The sequence below is a fragment of the Chroicocephalus ridibundus genome, chromosome 2, assembly GCF_963924245.1.
Source record: "Chroicocephalus ridibundus chromosome 2, bChrRid1.1, whole genome shotgun sequence".
Taxonomy (NCBI): Eukaryota; Metazoa; Chordata; class Aves; order Charadriiformes; family Laridae; genus Chroicocephalus; species Chroicocephalus ridibundus.
The window spans coordinates 143672628-143692783 of record NC_086285.1 but is presented as its reverse complement, the minus strand read 5'-3'; the positions used below and the strand labels follow the sequence as shown (position 1 = coordinate 143692783).

At 41.9% G+C, this 20156-nt stretch overlaps 1 protein-coding gene across 1 annotated transcript in view; it reads right to left on the bottom strand.

The window, feature by feature from the left end:
• Window positions 1–2379: 2379 nt before the first annotated feature.
• LOC134512132 (neural-cadherin-like) overlaps window positions 2380–20156 on the bottom strand; it is a 61734-nt gene continuing 43957 nt past the window's right edge. Inside the window, exons 19-33 of the mRNA XM_063327211.1 lie at window positions 19438–19531; window positions 18495–18679; window positions 17661–17893; window positions 16378–16655; window positions 14472–14686; window positions 14044–14171; window positions 13058–13185; window positions 12785–12914; window positions 12522–12702; window positions 9262–9428; window positions 8082–8346; window positions 7146–7326; window positions 5498–5751; window positions 4434–4588; window positions 2380–4011 (exon numbers count right to left, since the gene is read on the bottom strand). Coding sequence (XP_063183281.1) covers window positions 3610–4011; window positions 4434–4588; window positions 5498–5751; window positions 7146–7326; window positions 8082–8346; window positions 9262–9428; window positions 12522–12702; window positions 12785–12914; window positions 13058–13185; window positions 14044–14171; window positions 14472–14686; window positions 16378–16655; window positions 17661–17893; window positions 18495–18679; window positions 19438–19531 — 2996 coding nt within the window. The 3' untranslated portion in view covers window positions 2380–3609. The remainder of the gene's footprint in view (window positions 4012–4433; window positions 4589–5497; window positions 5752–7145; window positions 7327–8081; window positions 8347–9261; window positions 9429–12521; window positions 12703–12784; window positions 12915–13057; window positions 13186–14043; window positions 14172–14471; window positions 14687–16377; window positions 16656–17660; window positions 17894–18494; window positions 18680–19437; window positions 19532–20156) is intronic.

Sequence of the window (20156 nt, the reverse complement as noted above, 5' to 3'; positions counted from 1 at the left end):
CAGTGGCTCCTGCAGCTCAGCCTAGGGTTACGCGGCTGATCCTCCGCCACCCGATGCGCACCTTAATGCCTTATGAAAAGGCAAAGAAATTGAGACATTGATGCATGAACAAGGGCAAGTGACCGAAGTGCTGGGTCCTGCACTTGGGCCACAGCAACCCCATGCAGTGTTACAAGCCTGGGGAAGAGTGGCTGGAGAGCTGCCTGGCAGAAAGGGTCCTGGAGCTGTTAGTTGACTGCTGGCTGAATATGAGCCAGCAGTGTGCCCAGGTGGCCAAGAAGGCCAATAGCATCCTGACCTGTATCAGAAATAGTGTGGCCAGCAGGACTAGGGAATTGATTGTCCCCCCATACTCAGCACTGGTGAGGCCCCACCTCAAGTACTATGTCCAGTTCTTGGCTTCTCGCCAGAAAAAAAGACATTGAGGTGCTCAACCATGTCCAGAGAAGGGCAACAGAGATGGTGAGGGGTCTGGAGAATAAGTCTTATGAGGAGCGGCTGAAGGAACTGGGGATGTTCAGCCTGGAGAAAAGGAGGCTGAGGGGAGACCTTATCGCTCTCTACAACTACCTGAAAGCAGGCTGTAGAGAGGTGGGGGTCGGTCTCTTCTCCCAAGTGACAGGCAATAGGATGAGAGGAAACGGCCTCAAGTTGCACCAGGAGAGCTTTAGATTGGATATGAGGAGAATTTTTTACACTGAAAGGGTTATTAAGCATTGGAACAGGCTGCTCAGGGAAGTGGTTTGAGTCACCATGCCTGCAGGTATTTAAAAGACAGGTAGACATAGCGCTTAGAGATATGGTTTAGTGATGGTTTTTGTCAGAGTTAGGTTGACGGTTGGACTTGATGATCTGAAAGGTCCCTTGCAACCTAGGTGATTCTATGATTCTAAGTCAAGTCAAGGGGCAGAAGCAGCTACTTCCTTTCAGCAGCAACTTCCACCGTTACTAAGATGTCCACAATTACATAGTCCATGTCTATCTACGCAAGACTAACCTGCAACTAGCCAGGTGTTGGTTCTCAAGCTTTTCAGATATCCCTCTTCCTAGGATGTCAATATCTGGGGGAGAAGAAGGATGACTAGTAGGAGCTTTTAGCTATATCATTTGGCTGAATTTCTCAAATATTTTATCAAGAAGAGAGATCACAAAGGCTGAACAGCAAATTTTCAATGTAGTTATACAATGCAAATCTCTTTTGCCCCTGTCATTGCTGCACGCGACTAGGCTGTTTTTCCATTCCTACAGCACTGCTACTTACCTAGTCAACAGCCACAGCTTCTGCAGCAAAAGGAACAGGGGACGCTCCATCAAATGAGTGCCTGGTGTGGCCCCTTCTCAGTCTCAGTCCATCAAACTATGTAGCTAGACAGTGACCTGCCAGCCATCAACATTCTGCATTTTGCTATAAGTGACACAAGGAGGCAGAAAAACTTTCCTCATCTTCCATGAGGATAGATGTCCATTAAATGTCTTGACTACAATGCAATTTGTTACCTTCTGTCATGCCTGTCACTCTGTATCCTCAGTTATTTGAGGGGAAAAAAAATTAACTACTGCCTCAACTTTCCTGAGTTATTGTTTAATGCATCCATATGAAAAATGTTCAGTTGCAGGACATGAATTACAAAATAATCCTCTGGGAGGTGACAGCCTGTCAGCGTTATCTGTAGCACATTGTTCAAATTACTGTCCTTTGGAAGAGACAGTTTACCAATAATTATGCTAGGCTTTACTTGGTGCCAAGTTCAGAAGAGGCAACTTAATAAAGAGCAATAAAAATGTATATGCACTTCATAAAAATGTTCTAAGAGTTCAAGACTCAGAATAGTTGCCTCACTGAAGCTTTGGGGCTCAGCAGTTTTTGTTTGCAGCACAACATATGTAACATCCCCAGATGTAAGAGATTTTGTAGTTTCTTACCACACCATACATCTTTAGAAAGGAGGGGAAATTTACGTTAAGCAAGAAGAGGCTATATGTTAATACAGCTGTAATATTTCTTTTTTATGACTTTGTAAGAATAATCAATGCCTAACCACGTGAGGCTTTGGTATGAAGTTGTGGCTCATACTGACTCTTTGCTCCAAATCTCTCTAATATTAATATTGCTACTTTAGTATCATTTATATAAATAATTTTATGGAATGAATGCAGATCGTTTTATTCAGTTCACACGGTGTTTTTGTTCAATCAGTTTTCAATGTAAATTATACTTGTTCTAATAGTATCAAAATCATCCTTCTAGGTACAAAACTAATTTACATTTGCACTTTTTATGCCAAGTAAAATGATCAACAGTGATGAAAGACTTAATTTTAAAACAATGTTTAGACATCAAAGGAAGTGTCAAGACTTCAATAAAAAGCAAACATTGAGTATCATGTTGTACTGATAACTAAAAAACACTGAGTAGAAAACAATTTCAAAAAACCCGTAGCACTTCAGAGCTTTCAAGCTCGCTGTAAGCACCCATTGACATTCACACATCACACCAGGTGTTGGGAGCTGCCCCCGTTTCAGGGAGGTAAGAAAGAGAGAAAGGGAAAGAACAAGTTAAGGTGATTTACCCACGGTCGTGGGGGTGAGTGTTCAAGTCAGCATTAGATTTCAGAAGCTCCTGACTTCCGTTCCATGCTCAAACCACAGTCCTTTTTTTTGGGGGGTGGGAGGAGGAGGAGGCAAAGGGGAACAGGATAGGTTTCCCATGCTTTTTCTTTTGAGGATTCCAATTTTTACAATGACTGTCCTGATTAAAAGAATTCAGTTTCAACTTTTGCCTGGATTCCCTTCTAGCTTCTCTTCACACCTGTGCTCAGCTCTTCTGTTTTCCAGCTGCAGACTTTGAAGAAGGGTTCCATGCAGAAAGCAAAGTTGGAAATAAATTTTACTGAATATAAACTTTTCCCACATCTGATAACTGCCTTTAAGAGTATAAATTTGTCATGTCAGCAAAGTGCTATCCACACCTGGGATCTTTCCACTCTTTTCCCCTCTTTACAAATAATTAGAAAAAGGGTCAGACAGAAGAAAGTTTCGTGTGTTTGGGCAGCCTGTAATAGCAAGTGAGGTGGTGTGTCTGATGTCAAGGGAGACTACAGTTTAGGAGGATAAGACAAAAACTGACAAGAAAACCAGAAATTTAAAATGTTTTATATTTAACATTTGTAATAATTATTTCACAGTCTAAAATGAATACGATTTTTAAAAAAACACCCTACCCATTGCTACCCACCTGATAGGATTCACGTTAATACTAGGGAGAAAATAATTCAAGTTCTTGCATCCAGGATAATTCTAGTAAGTTACTGTGGTCTACACAAATAAAAAGGGATATTGTAATGCTATTCTATACAAATCCTACATTCCAAAGTTTTCACGAAAATTCATGCTTTAAAAGTCTGCACTTCTACCATTAAATAACTGTTTGTACAGTGCATATAAAAAGACAGTTCAGATTATCACTCCTGGGAAAAGTGAGTATATCATACTACTGTAACTAAAAACTCGCACCAAGTAAGTTACTTGATGTACCTTATATATAAAAAAAGGCATTTTTAAAAGTAGTGTCTGTATGTCATGGCAATGTGTCAAGATTTTTAACTCTGGTTACAAATGTTCTTTTGAGATCTTATAGAGTTCTTTAAGCTTGTCAAACTTTGGACCCCACTCTTGGAGGAAATCATAATTTAGATCTTCATCACCACTAATGGAGTCTAAGGAACTAAGGCTCCCTGCTAGAGAGCACTGCCCTTCTAAGCAGTAAAAATGAAGAGTGTCAGCTGGAAGACTCTGTAGGTCATTGTCTGCATCCCAGATGAGTTGAGAAACATATTCCTTGAAGTCTGGAACACTGGTAACAGCTGATGTTGATTGTTTTTGTTGTGCACATTTTGGGAGTGAGTCTCTCTTGGGGCCAGTGGGTATCTTGGAGCGTGGAGCAGCTTCCCTCAAGGAGAAGTGGGGAATGGTATGGAGAGGTTTCTTCAGTTCATCTATATCATAAGCATTCTGGAAAAAAAAGAATGCAAATATCAGAGAGAAACAACACAAAAGGAAACAGGTTCCAAAAAATGTTTTAAAACTCAGTACAACACAAAAATGGATTCTGTGAGTTTTCTACAAGCTGAAGAAAAGAGAGGGCCTAGTTCAGAGGGCCGAATTCAGATCATACCAAATCCCTTTGCCTAATGATAGTCTTCAGCTAAAGCAAGAATGCTCTGTCCAGAGCAGGCCCCTCAAAGGTGGCCACAGATGATCAGCATTGTGAAAGCTACAAATTGGGTTGAAATAAAAGCCTCCCACTCAAGAGTATTTCAGGTTTAAAAAAAAAAAAGCCAACTGGATAAGAACAATAATATAAATAAAAGGTCTGGGAAAGGAAGGCGAGGAGAGTCTGGATTTGCAAAGACTGGATTGAAGCTGCATCATACCTGGTCATGTTCTCCACCTCCTTCTTCATTATAGTTAAAGACATTTTCTCTAACATCCTCCCAGCTTTCACGCTCTTCAGGAATGTGGTAAATTCCTCCTTTCCGAAACCCTGAACTTCCCCACTGGCTCCACACTGTGTAGGAGACCAAGAGTGCTGGGAGAAATAAAGATACGTATTTGTTATATGACATATGACAAAGTATGATGCATGATAGACATATGACTCCTGAGATATTAAGTCAACTCTTAATGAAATTCCCAGGTAAGAAATGCATAACTGTTAATATATAAACAACTTATATTCAGGAATGTAAAGAATCATCTATGTATATTACATCATAAACTTCATTAAAAGGGTATTTTACTTACCTAAAGGAATCCATTTAAATAGAAGGCATTTTGGCCAATCTCTGGCCTTTCACCAATCCTGAGTAAATAAGATACCCAAAGTAAGTAAAACACTGTTTTAATGAAGGTTACAAGTGTAATATAATCATGGAGTCTTTACTATTCTGAGACGTGTATGCAGTTTTTCTTTACCAATATGAGAAACAGTTTTATGGCGTTACTAACTTTTCAGCCAAAGTGCGCCTGAAACTGGACACACTGTGAACATCTCTTTCTGCCTGACACTCTTAATGAGGCTTGGCTGTTAAGACCATAAATGTTCTATCTCCCCAGTATGTGAATGGCACATACGAGCTGTAGGTCCTACCTATTACAAACGTACGGGCTCAGGGCAAGTGGGAGTTTCAGATGGATGTGGATGCACACAGATTTGCACTCATAGATGGAAACCTCTTATTTAAGAAGGATTGAAAATAAGTGATGCTGAAATATATAAGTCCTAAATTTGCTTGAACTGGCTTCAAAGCAAGTAAACTGTAACTATGTGCTGATGCCTGCCTTTTAGCATCCTCAAATGAACTCCCAACTGGGGGCCTCCAGAAAAAGTGAAACACTGATCACAACATCCAGGGGTAAAGCAGACTTAATTCAATGGAGCAAGGTACAAGATTTTTAATCTCTTTTTAAGAAAGACAAAAAGTACTTGCATTCCTACCTAGGAAGACAAGGAGGCACATGCTGATTGCCAGAATAGAGCCAGAGCTGAGTCCAACGGGTCTTCCAGCCTTCACCTGGCTAATTTCACACCATCTTCCCCTGTAACCTTCGGGGCACTGGCAGATAGTCTTCTCTTGGGATTGAGCCACACAGGTACCCCCATTCCTACAGGTCCAGTGTCCACAAGGAGATGAGGTACAGTGTCTGAGCCCTGTAAGGTTGTCAGTCACTTCTGCTTTCCCAGCTGGACACCTGAATAACAAAAGCAGAAGATATCTTTTAGGCAGGCAAAGCACCTGGAGTTGCATGTTGTTTTGTGCAAGGTCTGCTACTATTTCTTTAAAGCCAGTAATTAGTCTTTTCAAGCAAACCCCCAAACCACGTTGAGAGTATGAAGTAGATGTACGCTCTAACATAGTGAGCTAGTAGGCTTATGAAAACATCAACATAGGTTCTGCCCTCCCTATCCAAAAGATATACAGAAAAGCTTCACTCCTTCCTTAAAAAAGGGATCTGTCAGCTCAGCTTCTGAACAGATTAACCCTTTTTCTAAAGACGTGTTGAAAACCCCTAGAAGGAAATGGATAGCTGAGATTGATGTGGAGAGCAAACACTTAGTATAAGCTTTGTAACGCTTATTTGGGCCTTTGGGAAAGAGATGTCATTGACCTCCTCAGAATGACCCATCTTGTCTTCTAGGACTTTAATCTGCAGAGAAAGTGACTTCTCATATATGCAATTGGAGAGGCCATGCAGGAATACTGTGAGGAGCATGGACCTGCTTTCTGCAATCCAGAGAAGAAATACTAGTGAATAAATGGAAGAGCCTTCATATTGTTCTCTCACAAGTGGTCTGAAGGAGGGAGTGTCTCAAGGCACACTTGAGACTATCTCATAGCCTTTTCAGCAGTGAATCATGAGGCCTCAGAAATGCAAATTTTGGCTGATTTGAAAGAATTCAAGTGGCACCTTCTCCCAGTCTTGCATGTAAGTATGTTTGGTTTTTTGAGCAGACATGCCTGTATTTTGATTTGCATATTTTAATACATTGTTTTGAAAAATTTCATTAAGGAGTGGATCTTCTCAAAGGAGCTAACTGCATAGGATACCCACTGCTGGTGGGCTTTGGTTCTGGCCCTAGGCAGCCCATTTTAGAAACCAGTTTTGTGACAGTCTGATTATGAAAGTCTCACTGTTTCATACAAAGTAGGACTCATTTCAACTTATTTACAGAAAATATATGAGTATATACATAGTATATATGCAATATATACTTTATATAGATATATATACACACAATATATATAGACTATATCAAAATATATAGAATTTTCACACAGAGAAGCAGAGACTAAGGCTTTTGCAATCCACTTTTTATGAAAGGGAATTTAATTTCCTCACTGGCCTGTGATCTTCTCACCATGTGAAAAAAATAGTGGAGTAAATAGGTTCCATATCGGACTTGCAGGAAAAGGCAAGTTTGGCCCATGCTGGAAGGTGAGATGGAGAGCAGGATTTGTCATTGGGATGCCTGTCTCCGGCCAGCAGCAGCAAGGATTTTCAGTGTTAAAACCACATTGCCTGACAAAAGGTGTAAAGAGCGAGCTTCCCAACCACCCCTGGGTGAAAACAAAAGCTTAATGTACCGGCATTCATATTTTCTCCACAGGTCTACACAAAGAAAAGGGCTGTAACAGGGCTGGCTGCTGCAGGCACTGGAATGGCATCCCATGGTGACACCTTGCCGCCTCAGAATTAAGCCAAACTCTGTGCTTTTGCCTTCCACGAGAAGCGGCTGACCATTCAGCTGGACGTCACGCATACAACCTGCATCGAAGCAGGGGAGTATATAGAGAAATACATTGAGTTAGCAACTTTCCCACCTCGAGCCTTGCCCCCAACACATGTACAGGAGATCTTAGAGCACTGTAGAAAACATAAAACATCTTTTAAAAAGATACTTATATTGCTTATCAGTTTTCTTTTAGAAGAGCTACAGGACATGTGCCTGTGTGCCCTGGCCAATATACAGATCAACAATACTTCTCCAGGACAGCTTGTTTGTAACAATGCAATGACTTATCAGAACTGTGCTATGAACCAGAACAGCTCCACTAAATTAATCTAGATCTAAAATATAATCTTAAGAGTGGGGCTGAATAAGAAGCAGCAGAATGGAAAAAACAGTCTTCCGTTGAGCTACAATCCCCAGTCCCAGCACCCCGCTCCAGCAAATGGAGAGCTTGCTGTGAATTGCCGTGCAAATCCTTCTCGTCCCAGCAGGTGTTGTGTCTGTTCCTTGGACCCTTTTGAGGCAAAAAGTGAGTGAAGATTGCAGCGTGAGTTCCCTATTTGGGGCCTCTGGCCTGAGAAATAAAAATCTCACATCTTCACTAGAACCAGATACAATGGCAAATAAAGAGTTGAGCATTAGCTCTGAATCCTCTAGTAGAGGAGGTGGGATTTCATGGGCATAGTAGTCCCCATGGGAATTCTTATCTGGGTTTTAGACTCTCCAACACACTAAGATACCACTTCTAGGCTTTAATTCCCTCCTTTTGGGAATCCATCATGTCACTTACCTTGGAAATCGCTCTCTGAATGATTGGGAAGGCGGTTTCCTAGCACAATGCTTGCCCAATCCATTTCAAACCATCTATTTGTACCCAAGACAGAGGTCACTTCTTGGTCACCTCCACCGCTGTTAACGCGCAGGGTAAATTCATTGTTGTAGCGCTCCATGGTCAGAAGAACCCACTGGCCATTGTTTATACGTAATGTCTTCATTCTCAGAGAGTGATTTTTGTCCCCCAAGCTGAAGTTAACACTAAAGAAACCCTCAACCACCTAGAGGAAGATGACAAATACCTTTAATAATAGAAATACACTTCTAAATATTTTTACACGGTCCTGCTTCAAGAATGGACCTGAGTTTTTAAAATGAAAACGGCACTCTTGTTTTTTAAGTGCTTTATTCCCAGATAAAAAAATATCACAAGAAAACCGCAGGTCCAGGAATTATCAGCTCTCTCTTCTTTACAGGCCACTTTTCTAACTCAGATGAACCTTTTTATCAGTCTTCTCCCTATTGATGTCTACCTCTAAGTCTTCCCAGCTGACCCTCCTGTTACAATTGGAATAATTAGCCTCTGCCTAGCTAATAGAATCCAGACAGCTTTTTTCAACAGCAACAAAAATGTAGAGACAAGTTTTATAGCCAGAGACAGAAAGAAGCAAATGGAAAAGGCAAACAAGACAAAATAATCTTCCCCATTCATGTGTATCACATGCACTCATCTGTATTTTTTGCAGTGAAACAACTAGAATATATGTTATGAAAGGGTAATATTGAGAAGGACAACACAAATGAGAGCAGCTACTCTCATGTGGAAAATTCTTGCTCTTTATTACATTAAAGAATAGGTGTCCTTAATTGGAAACTGCATCTTTTTCTCTTACTGGGGTACTCCATGACAAATTGTGCCAGGGGAGGTTTAGATTGGATATTAGGAAAAATTTCTACACCAAAAGGGTTATCAAGCATTGGAACAGGCTGCCCAGGGAAGTGTTTAAGTCACCATCCCTGGAGGTGTTTAAAAGACAGGTAGACACAGTGCTTAGAGATATGGTTTAGTGATGGTTTTTGTCGGTGTTAGATTGATGGTTGGACTCGATGATCTGAAAGGTCTCTTCCAACCTAGACAATTCTAAGATTCAATGAAATTAAGAGTACTGAAACAGAATGGCTTTTGGACTGCTCACCTCCAGTTGGATGTATCCATTCCCATCTGCAGAGGCCAAGCTGAGAAGGGTGCTGTGGGAGATACGGGTGCGCACCATCAGCTGGATCTGAGTGCTCTGAGTGCTGAGGATGCTTCTCGGCTCATAATGGATCGAACTGTCCCTTCCAAAAGCCCATTCTGGAAGAACTAAGCACAACGCACACAAAATCAAAGTGAAAATCTCAGAAATTACTGCTCACTCAGATCTCCACTGCTTGAGAACTTTTTTAATTATAAAGAGATATTAAGTCAGTGTTTATTAACTTAACTAGGGAAAATGCACTGAAATTAATTCTCTGCCCATCATCCTGGGGAATCAGTCTGAGGGTAATCGAGCAGACAGTTGCACTGCACTTTTGTGGGAATAAAAAGACACTAAACCACCCAGACCCCGGTGCTTTTATGCACCCATTTCAGTCTCACTGCCTGACAGCAGTCCTAGAACTGCTTGTTCGGGGCACAACTTAGTTGAAAAAAAAGAAGTTTCTTCCTACCAAATAAAGACATAGTCCAAATTAGTGACTGGACAGGAAGAACACTGCGTCACCAACAGCTAATCTGAGGTCAGTTTCATGTAAATAAAAATTCAGAAAGTCTGGTTCCCAGGACATAGAACCATAGTATGGTTTGGATTGGAAGGGACCTTCAAATGTCATCTAGTTCAACCCCCTGCAATGAGCAGGCACATCTTCAACTACATCAGGTTGCTCAGAGCCCCGTCCAACCTGACCTTGAATGTTTCCACGGATGGGGCATCTACCACCTCTCTGGGCAACGTGTTCCAGTGTTTCACCACCCTCATTGTAAAGAATGTCTTCTGCATATCTAGTCTGAATCTACCCTCCTCCTCTAGGTTAAAACCATTACCCCTTGTCCTGTTGCTACAGGCCCTGCTAAAAAGTCTGTCCCCATCTTTTCTGTAAGCCCCCTTTAAGTACCAAAATGTTGCAATAAGGTCTCCCCAAAGCCTTCTCTTCTCCAGGCTGAACAACCCCAACTCTCTCAGTGTGTCCTCATAGGAGAGGTGCTCCATCCCCCTGAACATTTTGTGGCCCTCCTCTGGACTCACTCCAACAGATCTGTGTCCTTTTTATGTTGAGGGCTCCAGAGCTGGACGCAGTACTCCAGGTTGGGTCTCACCAGAGCAGAGTAGAGGGGCAGAATCCCCTCCGTCGAGCTGCTGGCCATACTTCTTTTGATGCTGCCCAGGATACAGTTGACCTTCTGGGCTATGAGCGCACATTGCCGGCTCATGTCCAGCTTTTCCCTGCCCAGTACCTCCAAGTCCTTATTGGCAGGGCTGCTCTCAATCCCTTCATCCCCCAGCCTGTATTGGTACCAGGGGTTGCCTCAACCCAGGTGCGGGACCCTGCACTTGGCCTTGTTGAACCTCATGCGGTTCACATGGGCCCACTTCTTGAGCTTGTCCAGGTCCCTCTGGATGGCATCCTGTCCCTCAGACGTGTCAACCACACCATTCAGCTTGATATATCTAATGACTTATCAAATGATCAAGAGACTTAATTTTCACACTCTTTTGCTCTCACTGTTTCTCCTCTCTCTTTTCTTTCTTAAAGCATATTTTCTTTTCCCCTTTAGCTTATTCCCCCCTCTATTATTCTTCCTAATGCACTGTTCTCTCTTGTTCACTATCTCTGCAGCTACAGGCTCTAGCTGATGAGCAGGGATGGAATTTTTTGGGACACTACAGTGACTTCTGTCCCCAGATATCTGCTCCTTGCTGCAAGCACAGCTCAACCATTCTTAAAGCATCAGCTGAACACCAGCATTTTGCAGCCCAGTATATTAGAAAAAGCTGGAACCAATTGAAATTTTCCTATTACATCAGGATATGACTTACAGATTTTGAGTAATTACTTTCTGAGCACTTGGTTTGTCCCACAGTGGTGAAGGGTAGGAGCCAATACAGCAGTTGGGCTTGTGAACCAGCATCCCAAGATAATCCAAAACAGAATAAGACTTACATCTGCGCAGATGTTTATAAACCAGTATCATCTGTCTGCAAAACATTCATACCAATAACTGAACCCTGGCTGCCTGCATAGACTATTCTTGTTCTGTATACAAGAAGGAAAAGTAAGCGCACAGAGCTAAAAGGATATATGTAATACACCACCAGTCCCGTCTATGAGTCACAGCACATTGAGTCAATGCTGGCTTGCTTGTGCTCCTTCCCAACTGCTCACTGCTGCTCATCCTCACCTGTACCTCATTCAAATTACAGGACTGAATGGGTTAATTCTCTTCCAACACTACTCAAAGCCCCCAGAGTTATGGGGCACTGGTGCTCATTGTAGACTGTTATGATCAACCCCACCGTTTACCTTGTACTTAGATGGAGAAGCCAGTTACAGGGCAGGTAAAGTCCCAGTAAACACCTGTAACTCACTTCTGATTTCTGCTTCAGAGCAATGGCTCCTGAAGGTGTTAAGATAGGGAGGAGAGAGCCAGCTTCCAGTGTATGACCCCTGTACCCTGAACATGGCTGTGGGCTACTAGGAGTTAAACAATTTATTTCCTAAATTTTTGAATTGTGCTAAAATTTTGCACTTTCTTACAATGTCTCTGAGGTTTTCGTTATCCACCCTTGTGTGCTTTTGTTTTCTGGTACATATTTCATCCTGATTTTGTGCAGGATAACATATTTGCTGGAGCCAGACTAATATTATGTCCCCATATGCACCCACTGCTGTGGACTAGGGGCATTGCACAACCTTCAATTCATTCCAGTGACAGAGGCACAGAGGCAATTATCCCAATTTTATAGATGGAAAATTGGGCCTGAGGACTGGAGGGTTGTGCCCCCAGGTTTCACAGAAAGAACATACCAAGCCAGCAACATCATCACTCTTATAACGGCTGCAAGGTGACAGATAGTACCATGTTCATTAAACTACATTTTGTCATCAGTACGGTGAGAAGGCACAATGCAAAATCTTTCACCATTGAGAAATAAGATGCTATGATGAAAAGGAGAAAACAACCCTACTGACCACTTGCCTCCCCCACAAAGTAGAGCAGGTCTCGACAAGACCCTCATCTATGACACAATCTTTACTTAACAAGATTTAGAAAGATCTTTACATTGCTGCAGATCTAAATCACTCCCACGGTACAGCAGGGTCTAATTAGGCCACTCAGATCAAAGTTGTGGCAAATTTAAAGCAGGATGTTTGATGCTGATCCTCACCATTGATTTCTCCCTAGAACTCGCAGTACCTTTTTCACAGGCTGGTCCAGCATATCCTGGGGAACAGTCGCAGCGAAAGAAATCCCAACCACCAACACACTTTCCGTGGACCCCACAGGAGGCCATCCCTCCGCTCTGACACATTTCATCCGTAAGGACACAGCCGGGAGCGCTGTTCAAGGACTCTGCAGGGTGCTGTAAATCATAGACCTCGAAAAGGACAAAGAGAAGCGTCACATCAGGTGTCTACAGTTAACAGCAGTAAACCCAAGACTGGTCTTAGCAGCCCTACCTTACTATCCACAATGACATTGCGGATGCAGCCAACAAACCCTCTGAAGCGCCTTTGTGAATCGTGGTACGGCAAAGTCTTCTTAACACCACCCAGCTGCAGGGGCTGATGGCCGCTGAAGAGCCTCCCCCTGATGAAGGGAAGGGAGGGAAAGAAAAAATTAGTGGCATGCAAAATACAGCAACTTGGCAGATTTGTCCCCCCATCTTTTTCCTTAGGTCTTACGAGTAATTATGTTTCCAGTTCTTATTGTTTTGTTTGGGGTTTTTTTACCTTTGAGATCCCACAATCTCTTCAGAGGCTTCACAGGCAGACAGATCCATTTGGGAAACCTTCTTAATAACACTGTCATTGTCTCTAGCCAAGACATTTACGCAGTGGTCAAGAATCAACTTCACTTTCTAGAGAAAGACATTATTTAAAACAATCGTTCACGGAGACATGCATACATTTTAATTACACATTTTCTTTCACTTAGCAGAAGGGGGAATAGTAAGTAGCAATTACAGTGCAGAAAAACTTTATTAAAATAATAAAACACTCCCACATATTAATCTGGAAGGTTATTGCACACGGCGTATAACTAAGAAGCCACACAAAATAAAGATCTGACTTTACCTTGACCATGCCAAGTCACTGACATGGTAGAGGGACAATGGGATTTTCTCGGAGTTTTCTGCCAAATCAGAACCCAGAGAGACAACCTAGCAGAGCAGACGGTCTGCCAGGCTCCCCATCCCGCATCCTGACATGCCCCCAGCTTGTCTTATGGAGGAGAGGAAGGGGGAGACTAGCAGATGCCTTCACCAGTGTTAATATCAACAAGATGTTCACAAAAGCAAGATGTTCCCTTACACAAAAGCATATCTATCTCCTTTGTGCTGCATGTCTAAAGTCACTTGGTGGGGCAGAGTTTCCCACTCAGAGAAATTAAGGATATTTCACTCCATCAGTCCAGGAAGCATTTAGCCCCTGGCTGGATTATCACAACTCCATGGTCAAAGTGATAGATAGGATTATTAAACAAAAAAATTTGCAGGACCCATTTCAAAACTGGATCGGACTGCTCCAGGCCTTGCTTGGCTTCACTGGCTCAAGACTAAGGGGGTGTTTGAGCTGACAAACTCCAATCCCCGCTGTTGCAGAGGTGATGAAAGACTGATTGATGAAAGAGCTCTACAGAAAAGAGGAAGGATTTGAGAAGGATAACTAGGTACATGAATTAGAGCTTCCACAGAATTGTCCACATTTACACTTGCCTTTCCATCATTTATAATTTTTATATTGTGCCAGCGACGATCTGCAACATTAACTTTTCGTGACAGCTGCAGGAAAAGCTCACCAGAGCTGTGTTTCACGGTCAGTGACGGGACACCACTGGAGAGCTCTGCAAAGAAAAGACTCTTATTGGATACGCACGAACCGAGTCCCCACTCAAACCCAGTTGAACCGACTGTTACAGTTAGATTTTAGTTGGAGGAGTTCTTTAGCCAGTTCAAAAAAATCCAGCTTCTAACACAGGATACATGTGTACCAGGCTGTGCTGGTAAATTGTTCTCCATTTTCCTTTTTCTCCAAAACTAACTTTCTGAACCTTTTGTAAAGAAATCCTATCAACTAGTACTTTCACGAAGTAGAATCCCACCTTCACACAAACACAAAAGAACAAATACTCTAAGTTGCTAACCTAATGCAATGAAATCTTCCTGTTCTCCAGGCTGCCCTCGCGCCACTGGTCCGTGGTACAACAGAAGTCCATCAGCAACTTCAGTGATAAACTCTAAGGAGATGCGGCTCTCAAAGCAAGGCTTAAGAGGAGGGAACCAGGCATAACCATGGCCTCTGAAGCTGTGTTTTGTCTGCTGGCAGTCTGGTCCATGGAAATTTGCAGGACATTTGCATCTATTAAAAAATAAATAAAAGCGAAAATCCACCATCCAAGCAGAAGTCGCAAAGGGCTCTTTCCACAGCTTGACTCTCCACTTTAAACACAGGAGCCCATGTTGCCTAGGCCGTAGCACAGGTTAAGCACTTGTTAACTCCTGTCATAAAAACATTCCCTGTTGACTTGTTTGCGCAAACACAATTTAGCTTTAGTTCTAAATGATAATATGTCTTTGCAAGAATATTCTGTGAATAAACGATGAAGCCGTTGTAATATACAAAGCACATGAAAACCTCTAATATCTTCAGCAAAAAAAAAAAAAGAAACCTGCTTTTCACTAGGCTTAGTTATCAGCTTGTTTAAAGACTTTATAATGTTGGCAGGGAAAGCAGAGGAATCACAGACTCATAGAATACCGGGTTGGAAGGGACCTCAAGAATCATCTGGTCCAACCTTTCTTGGCAAAAGCATCATCTAGACAAGATGGCCCAGCACCTTGTCCAGCTGAATCTAAAAAGTGTCCAATGTTGGGGAATCCACCATTGCCCTGGGAAGACTATTCCAATGCCTGATCGTTCTCATTGTGAAGTTTTTCTCTTCTGTCCAATCGGAATCTCCCCAGGAGAGGTGTGGGAAGGTAGCATCACCGAGGGAAAGTGAGAACAGGTGTGACAGTCCTAGATCTTGACATCTTCATTCTTATTGCAAGCTATTTGCTGGTTTATTTCATTTACACTATCAAAAATAGGTTCTTGGGGTTCTTTCCTTAATACTCTGGGGATTCTGTAGAGAAGAATAATCACAGCGCGACAATAACAAAACCTGCAAGGGGGAAACCAAAGGAGCAACAGAAATGGGCAGGAGTATGGGAAGGGAGACCAGCTGGGCCCCTATTTCTTAGTTTCTGCTTCCCATAGATTGCTAGTACCTACTGAAAGCAGAACGACAGGGGTAGGATGCAGAAAAAGATCACTCACAAAACTACTGAAAAGGGGACAAAACTACTGAAAATGGAGCAGAAGCAAAGAAACCTCAGAGCTGAGCAAATGATAGGTGGCAGAGTCTACCAAGGGTTTCTGGGCAGCAAAATTTCCCTTGTTGATTACATCTGAGCAGCAATGTCAGACTCAGATCTTTACCATGACCAGGGCTTCTGTGGCTTCAGTCTGAGTCCTGTCACACCTATCAAGGGTCCTCAGAATTCTGAGGCTGGCCAGTTGTTTATTCTTTCCTATGTTGGGATGACCATTTTTAAGCAAACAAGCTTAAAGCTTGCCTTCTGGAAGGGGACCAGGCTCATTCTGAGCTAGTATAGTTCCATCATTTTTTTCATCTTTATACTATTTTATCTATAAGATGTCATTTTTGGAGAAAATGAGGTAAGAAATGTGGGGAAGAGGTTATTAAGTGACGTTAAGTGATGCGATTAAAATGTTTAACAGCAGTAAGGTAGGCTGCACAAAATAAGAGCATTCTGCAGAGTGGCATTAATGGAAGCGGTGCGGCCTGCAAACTTCCCAAGGATTTCCTGGAGACTATGACAAACCTAAGTACCTACCTGAAAATAGAGGTTTGTTTGCAAGACATGTGCGACCAGATCTGCCACAGTGAGAAGACACACAACAACGCCTCCTCAAGCTTCCAGTCATCCTCCTGAAGGACCAATCTAGAAGCATTTTGTTTGCACACCAGACAAAACTTTACCAACCTGTAGCCCAAATCGGTATCCACGCATGTGCCACCATTGAGACAAGGGTTTGTCTGGTATGAGGAGCAGGAGAGATGAGGACTCTCCCGAGCTGCACAGCCACACAGGGCACGACTCAGGACCGTCACAGACACCAGTGAAACGCTTCCAGCTGTGGTTATTGTTGGCACATGAGTCTCTTCATGCTTGCTGAGGCATCCGCTGCTGTGAGTGCAGTTTGCAGTCACACATTCATCAATGCCAATCTGGGTGATATTTATATCCAAGATGTTTTCCAGCTGCGGAGAACAATTAGTTGCATTCATCTGACTTTTCCACAGAAAGAAAACTCAGAAATGACAGCAATGAAAAGACCAAGTTTTATTTATTTTCAAAACTGGTTGCTGTGCCACTTCCTTCCAATATCTGCCTCACCCTATCCAGCCAGAGGCAGTTCAGCCTGGCATCCGTTAAGGCAAAAGCCTTGATATAAGTCAACTATAGCATAAGTAAGCACACAGAGGACAAAAATATTGTCATATTCATCATAAGCTGCAGGGATAAATGTTTAGCGCTGATGGTCCTGATGGATTGTTTACATAGCATCTGAGCTGTATATTTGATTTGGACTTACGTCTTAAAAATACCAGGAAGGGTGGACAGGCATTGGGCAATGAAGAAATACCTTTTCTGGCAAGAGCGAGTTAGTACTGCAGCACTGATTCTAAACAGAACTGTTATTTCAGCCTCTGTGTACCAACAGACACATTTCCAACACAGCGAGTCATTTAACTCTTGCTGATACTTTTTTTGTAAGAGGGGCAGGAACTTTACTAAATTGTCAATGCACCTTTCCAACCTGGTTTTCCACTGATGAGTGATTATTTCACTGCTTTGCCCTCTTAACTCAGAACGTTGGAACTTTTGACTGGTTTGTGAGTTTCAGCTGCAGAACATTTCCATGTAGAGGACTGAAAATTGAAACGTGTAGAAAGACAACAGCCAAATACATCCTTTATACCGAGTTTTACAGTCTTCTCAACAGGAAAACATGTTCACACTCCTAAAAGCTCATTGTGTTCGGGTGGCTTAATATGTATTTATAGGCCAGCTTTTAAAACATATTTGAAACTTTTAATGTAAGTGCTAAAGGACTGTTTGACTTCACTGATTAAAACTATCCATTTTTCTCACACATTACTCCCTCGGTCATTCTAAGTATGTGCATTCACTAGGCAATGGACCTTATCTGAACAGACACAATGAGAAGATGCTGTGGTTTCATATGTAGTATGGATACTTACCCACAATCTGGAGGCTGCTACGTTGCCATTCAGTTTTTCTGCTTTATAATAAGGTGGACCATAAACTGCAAACCAAACATCAGCCCCTCGGGTTTGACCTGGGCTATTTAATACACTGAAAATGTGAACGTTTTCCAGTTGGACTGATATAATTTCTGAAAGCAGCTTCTTCATCTGGTAGTATTTACTCTGTTTTTCAGGGGATTGGGATATGAACTCCTCTGGTGTGATATCTGTAAGAGAAGTTAAAAACCTGACAAACACGTATCTTGCAACTGTTGTAGCAATGAAAGAGAGGAGCACCACAGAATAAATATTAAGGTTGCAGAAAATGGACTCAACTGCAAATTCAAGAGTATTTTCACTTTTTGGCTCCGAAATTTTCCATGCTGGCTTCTGCTCAGGGTTTGTGTTCTGAAGCTTTTTTGACTCTTAGTAATTTCTTTTTTTTTTTTTTTTAATTCTTTTAAATCAGAACCATGTTTAAGATTTTACTTTTCTACAAAGATTGAAACAATTTGGTGAATTTCAGGCAGACACTTGCTCAAATGAAGTTTTTTTCAGAAACATAAATTGCTGTTTTCTTAAAAAGTTGCTGTAGAAATCTTTCATCTTTGTCTTCTGCATCAGACAAGCTGTCTTTTTTCTCCATAGATGCTATTTCATGTGCAGTGTCAGAGGACCATGCAAAGACCCATTTTCAAAACCTTACCTAGAAAACTATTAACTCTCATTCCATGTCTAAGAGCTTTAGAATTCTAAGTAACACAGCAGCAACATCAAAGAGGTAGATTTCAGTATTATGATCCTAACATATTCCATCACATTGCTTACCTTTTATTCGTATAGAACCAGCATTATGGAGGGCATCATCTTTGATTTCCTTCACTATAACCTTTACGGTTGAGACAACATCTGGCCAGACTCCGTCAATGACTCTAACTCTTATGTTGTATGTTCCTGGTGGGGTTCCTTCTTTAATAGTCAGCAAACCTGAGTTATCATTAAGGATAAAGTACCTGTAATAAGAGTTAAGCCAAGGAACAAGCTATGAGAAGTTCAAAAGCTAAATAGTAATTATCATCACTGATGGTTTTCCTGATCCACTTTATTTTGGGAAAGCTATCCCCTCATGAAGGGACAGGGCAGAGCAGAACTTTTTACTCTGTTGGCTCCTAATCACTCTTCACCACTATATTAAGAAGGTTTCTTCCTGCTTCTATGCCATATTAACTGTGTAGAAAGACTCAGGCTACTGTAGCCGTAACTTTGAAAATAGTTCAAACTCCTAGTTTAGATACATTAATAGGGAGTTACACCTCTGTCAAAGCCTCCAAATGGCACATGTACATCTCAACTCTGGTCACAATCCAGACACTTTGGTGTAAATACATCCAGTACAAATAAGGTCTTAAAACCAATGGTGACACAGAAACACCAACTCTCCAGGAGCTTGGATGAAGGAGGATGGAAATTAGCAGGTACTTCTTCTGTAGTGGCTCACTGTTACTGATTATGGGTATGACGGTGAACAGGAATTTAGAATAGTGTTCTAGCCGATCAGGCAATGGGCAGTGGAGTGGTTTGGCATGCAGCATTATTTACTGCAGCCTCACACTGAGAAGGGCTTTTGGAGAGTTACAGACAAGCATCTAACCAACAAAATGCTTTTGCACACTTGTTTTCAGAAAAAGGCAGTTTAAATACTTTTTATGGTTTTATGTGCGGGCGAGATTTCCCTACATTTCACCCAACTTCCATTTTTCTCTCCAAATACCTTGATGTTTTTCCTTCAAATTGATAGATTTTGCGATCCCAGTCATCGTCATCAGGAGCAGGGACCTGTCCCAGTACAGTCGTGGGGAGGATACCTAAAACAACATAGCATGTAAGTGGCACGGTCAGACCTCTCACACATACACAAACAGGTTGGCCATTCAAGTTTTACTAGTTTAAGTCTAAAACCTCTACAAAAATAGCCATGATGGTTCCTGAGAGATGTGCACCAGTTTGCAAATACCACGTGGTGTCCTGCTTATTGTGTGTTTGCTGTATGGCTACATATATTTAATTCAACAGGTGGCTGCAATGAAAAGCAGATGAGAAGGAAAAAAAGACAAGCACCTCTGAGGAAAGATGTACAAGGTATTTAGAAACATCGGAATCACTCATTTTCACTATTTTGGCTGCAGTATCCAACCAACTTACAGAGTGGTTTAGACAGGGATTGGGGTTTGGGCAGGATAAACAACCAAAATGCTGACTGGGTTATAAAGGCAAAAAACAAGAGCAATTTGGAGAAAATGACAGCAAGATAGAGAGAATGCCCAAAACACAGTAACCATGCTTATTTTGAGTAGATGGTGAGACTTTGGGGTGAGATAGAAAGCAGCTGGGTCTGCATCCTCTCAGCAAAGCTCACAAATTAGCATTTTTTTGTTTTACAAAAGCTATTTCTGGAGGAAAGATCCACAGGTATCCGGATTCATATATCTA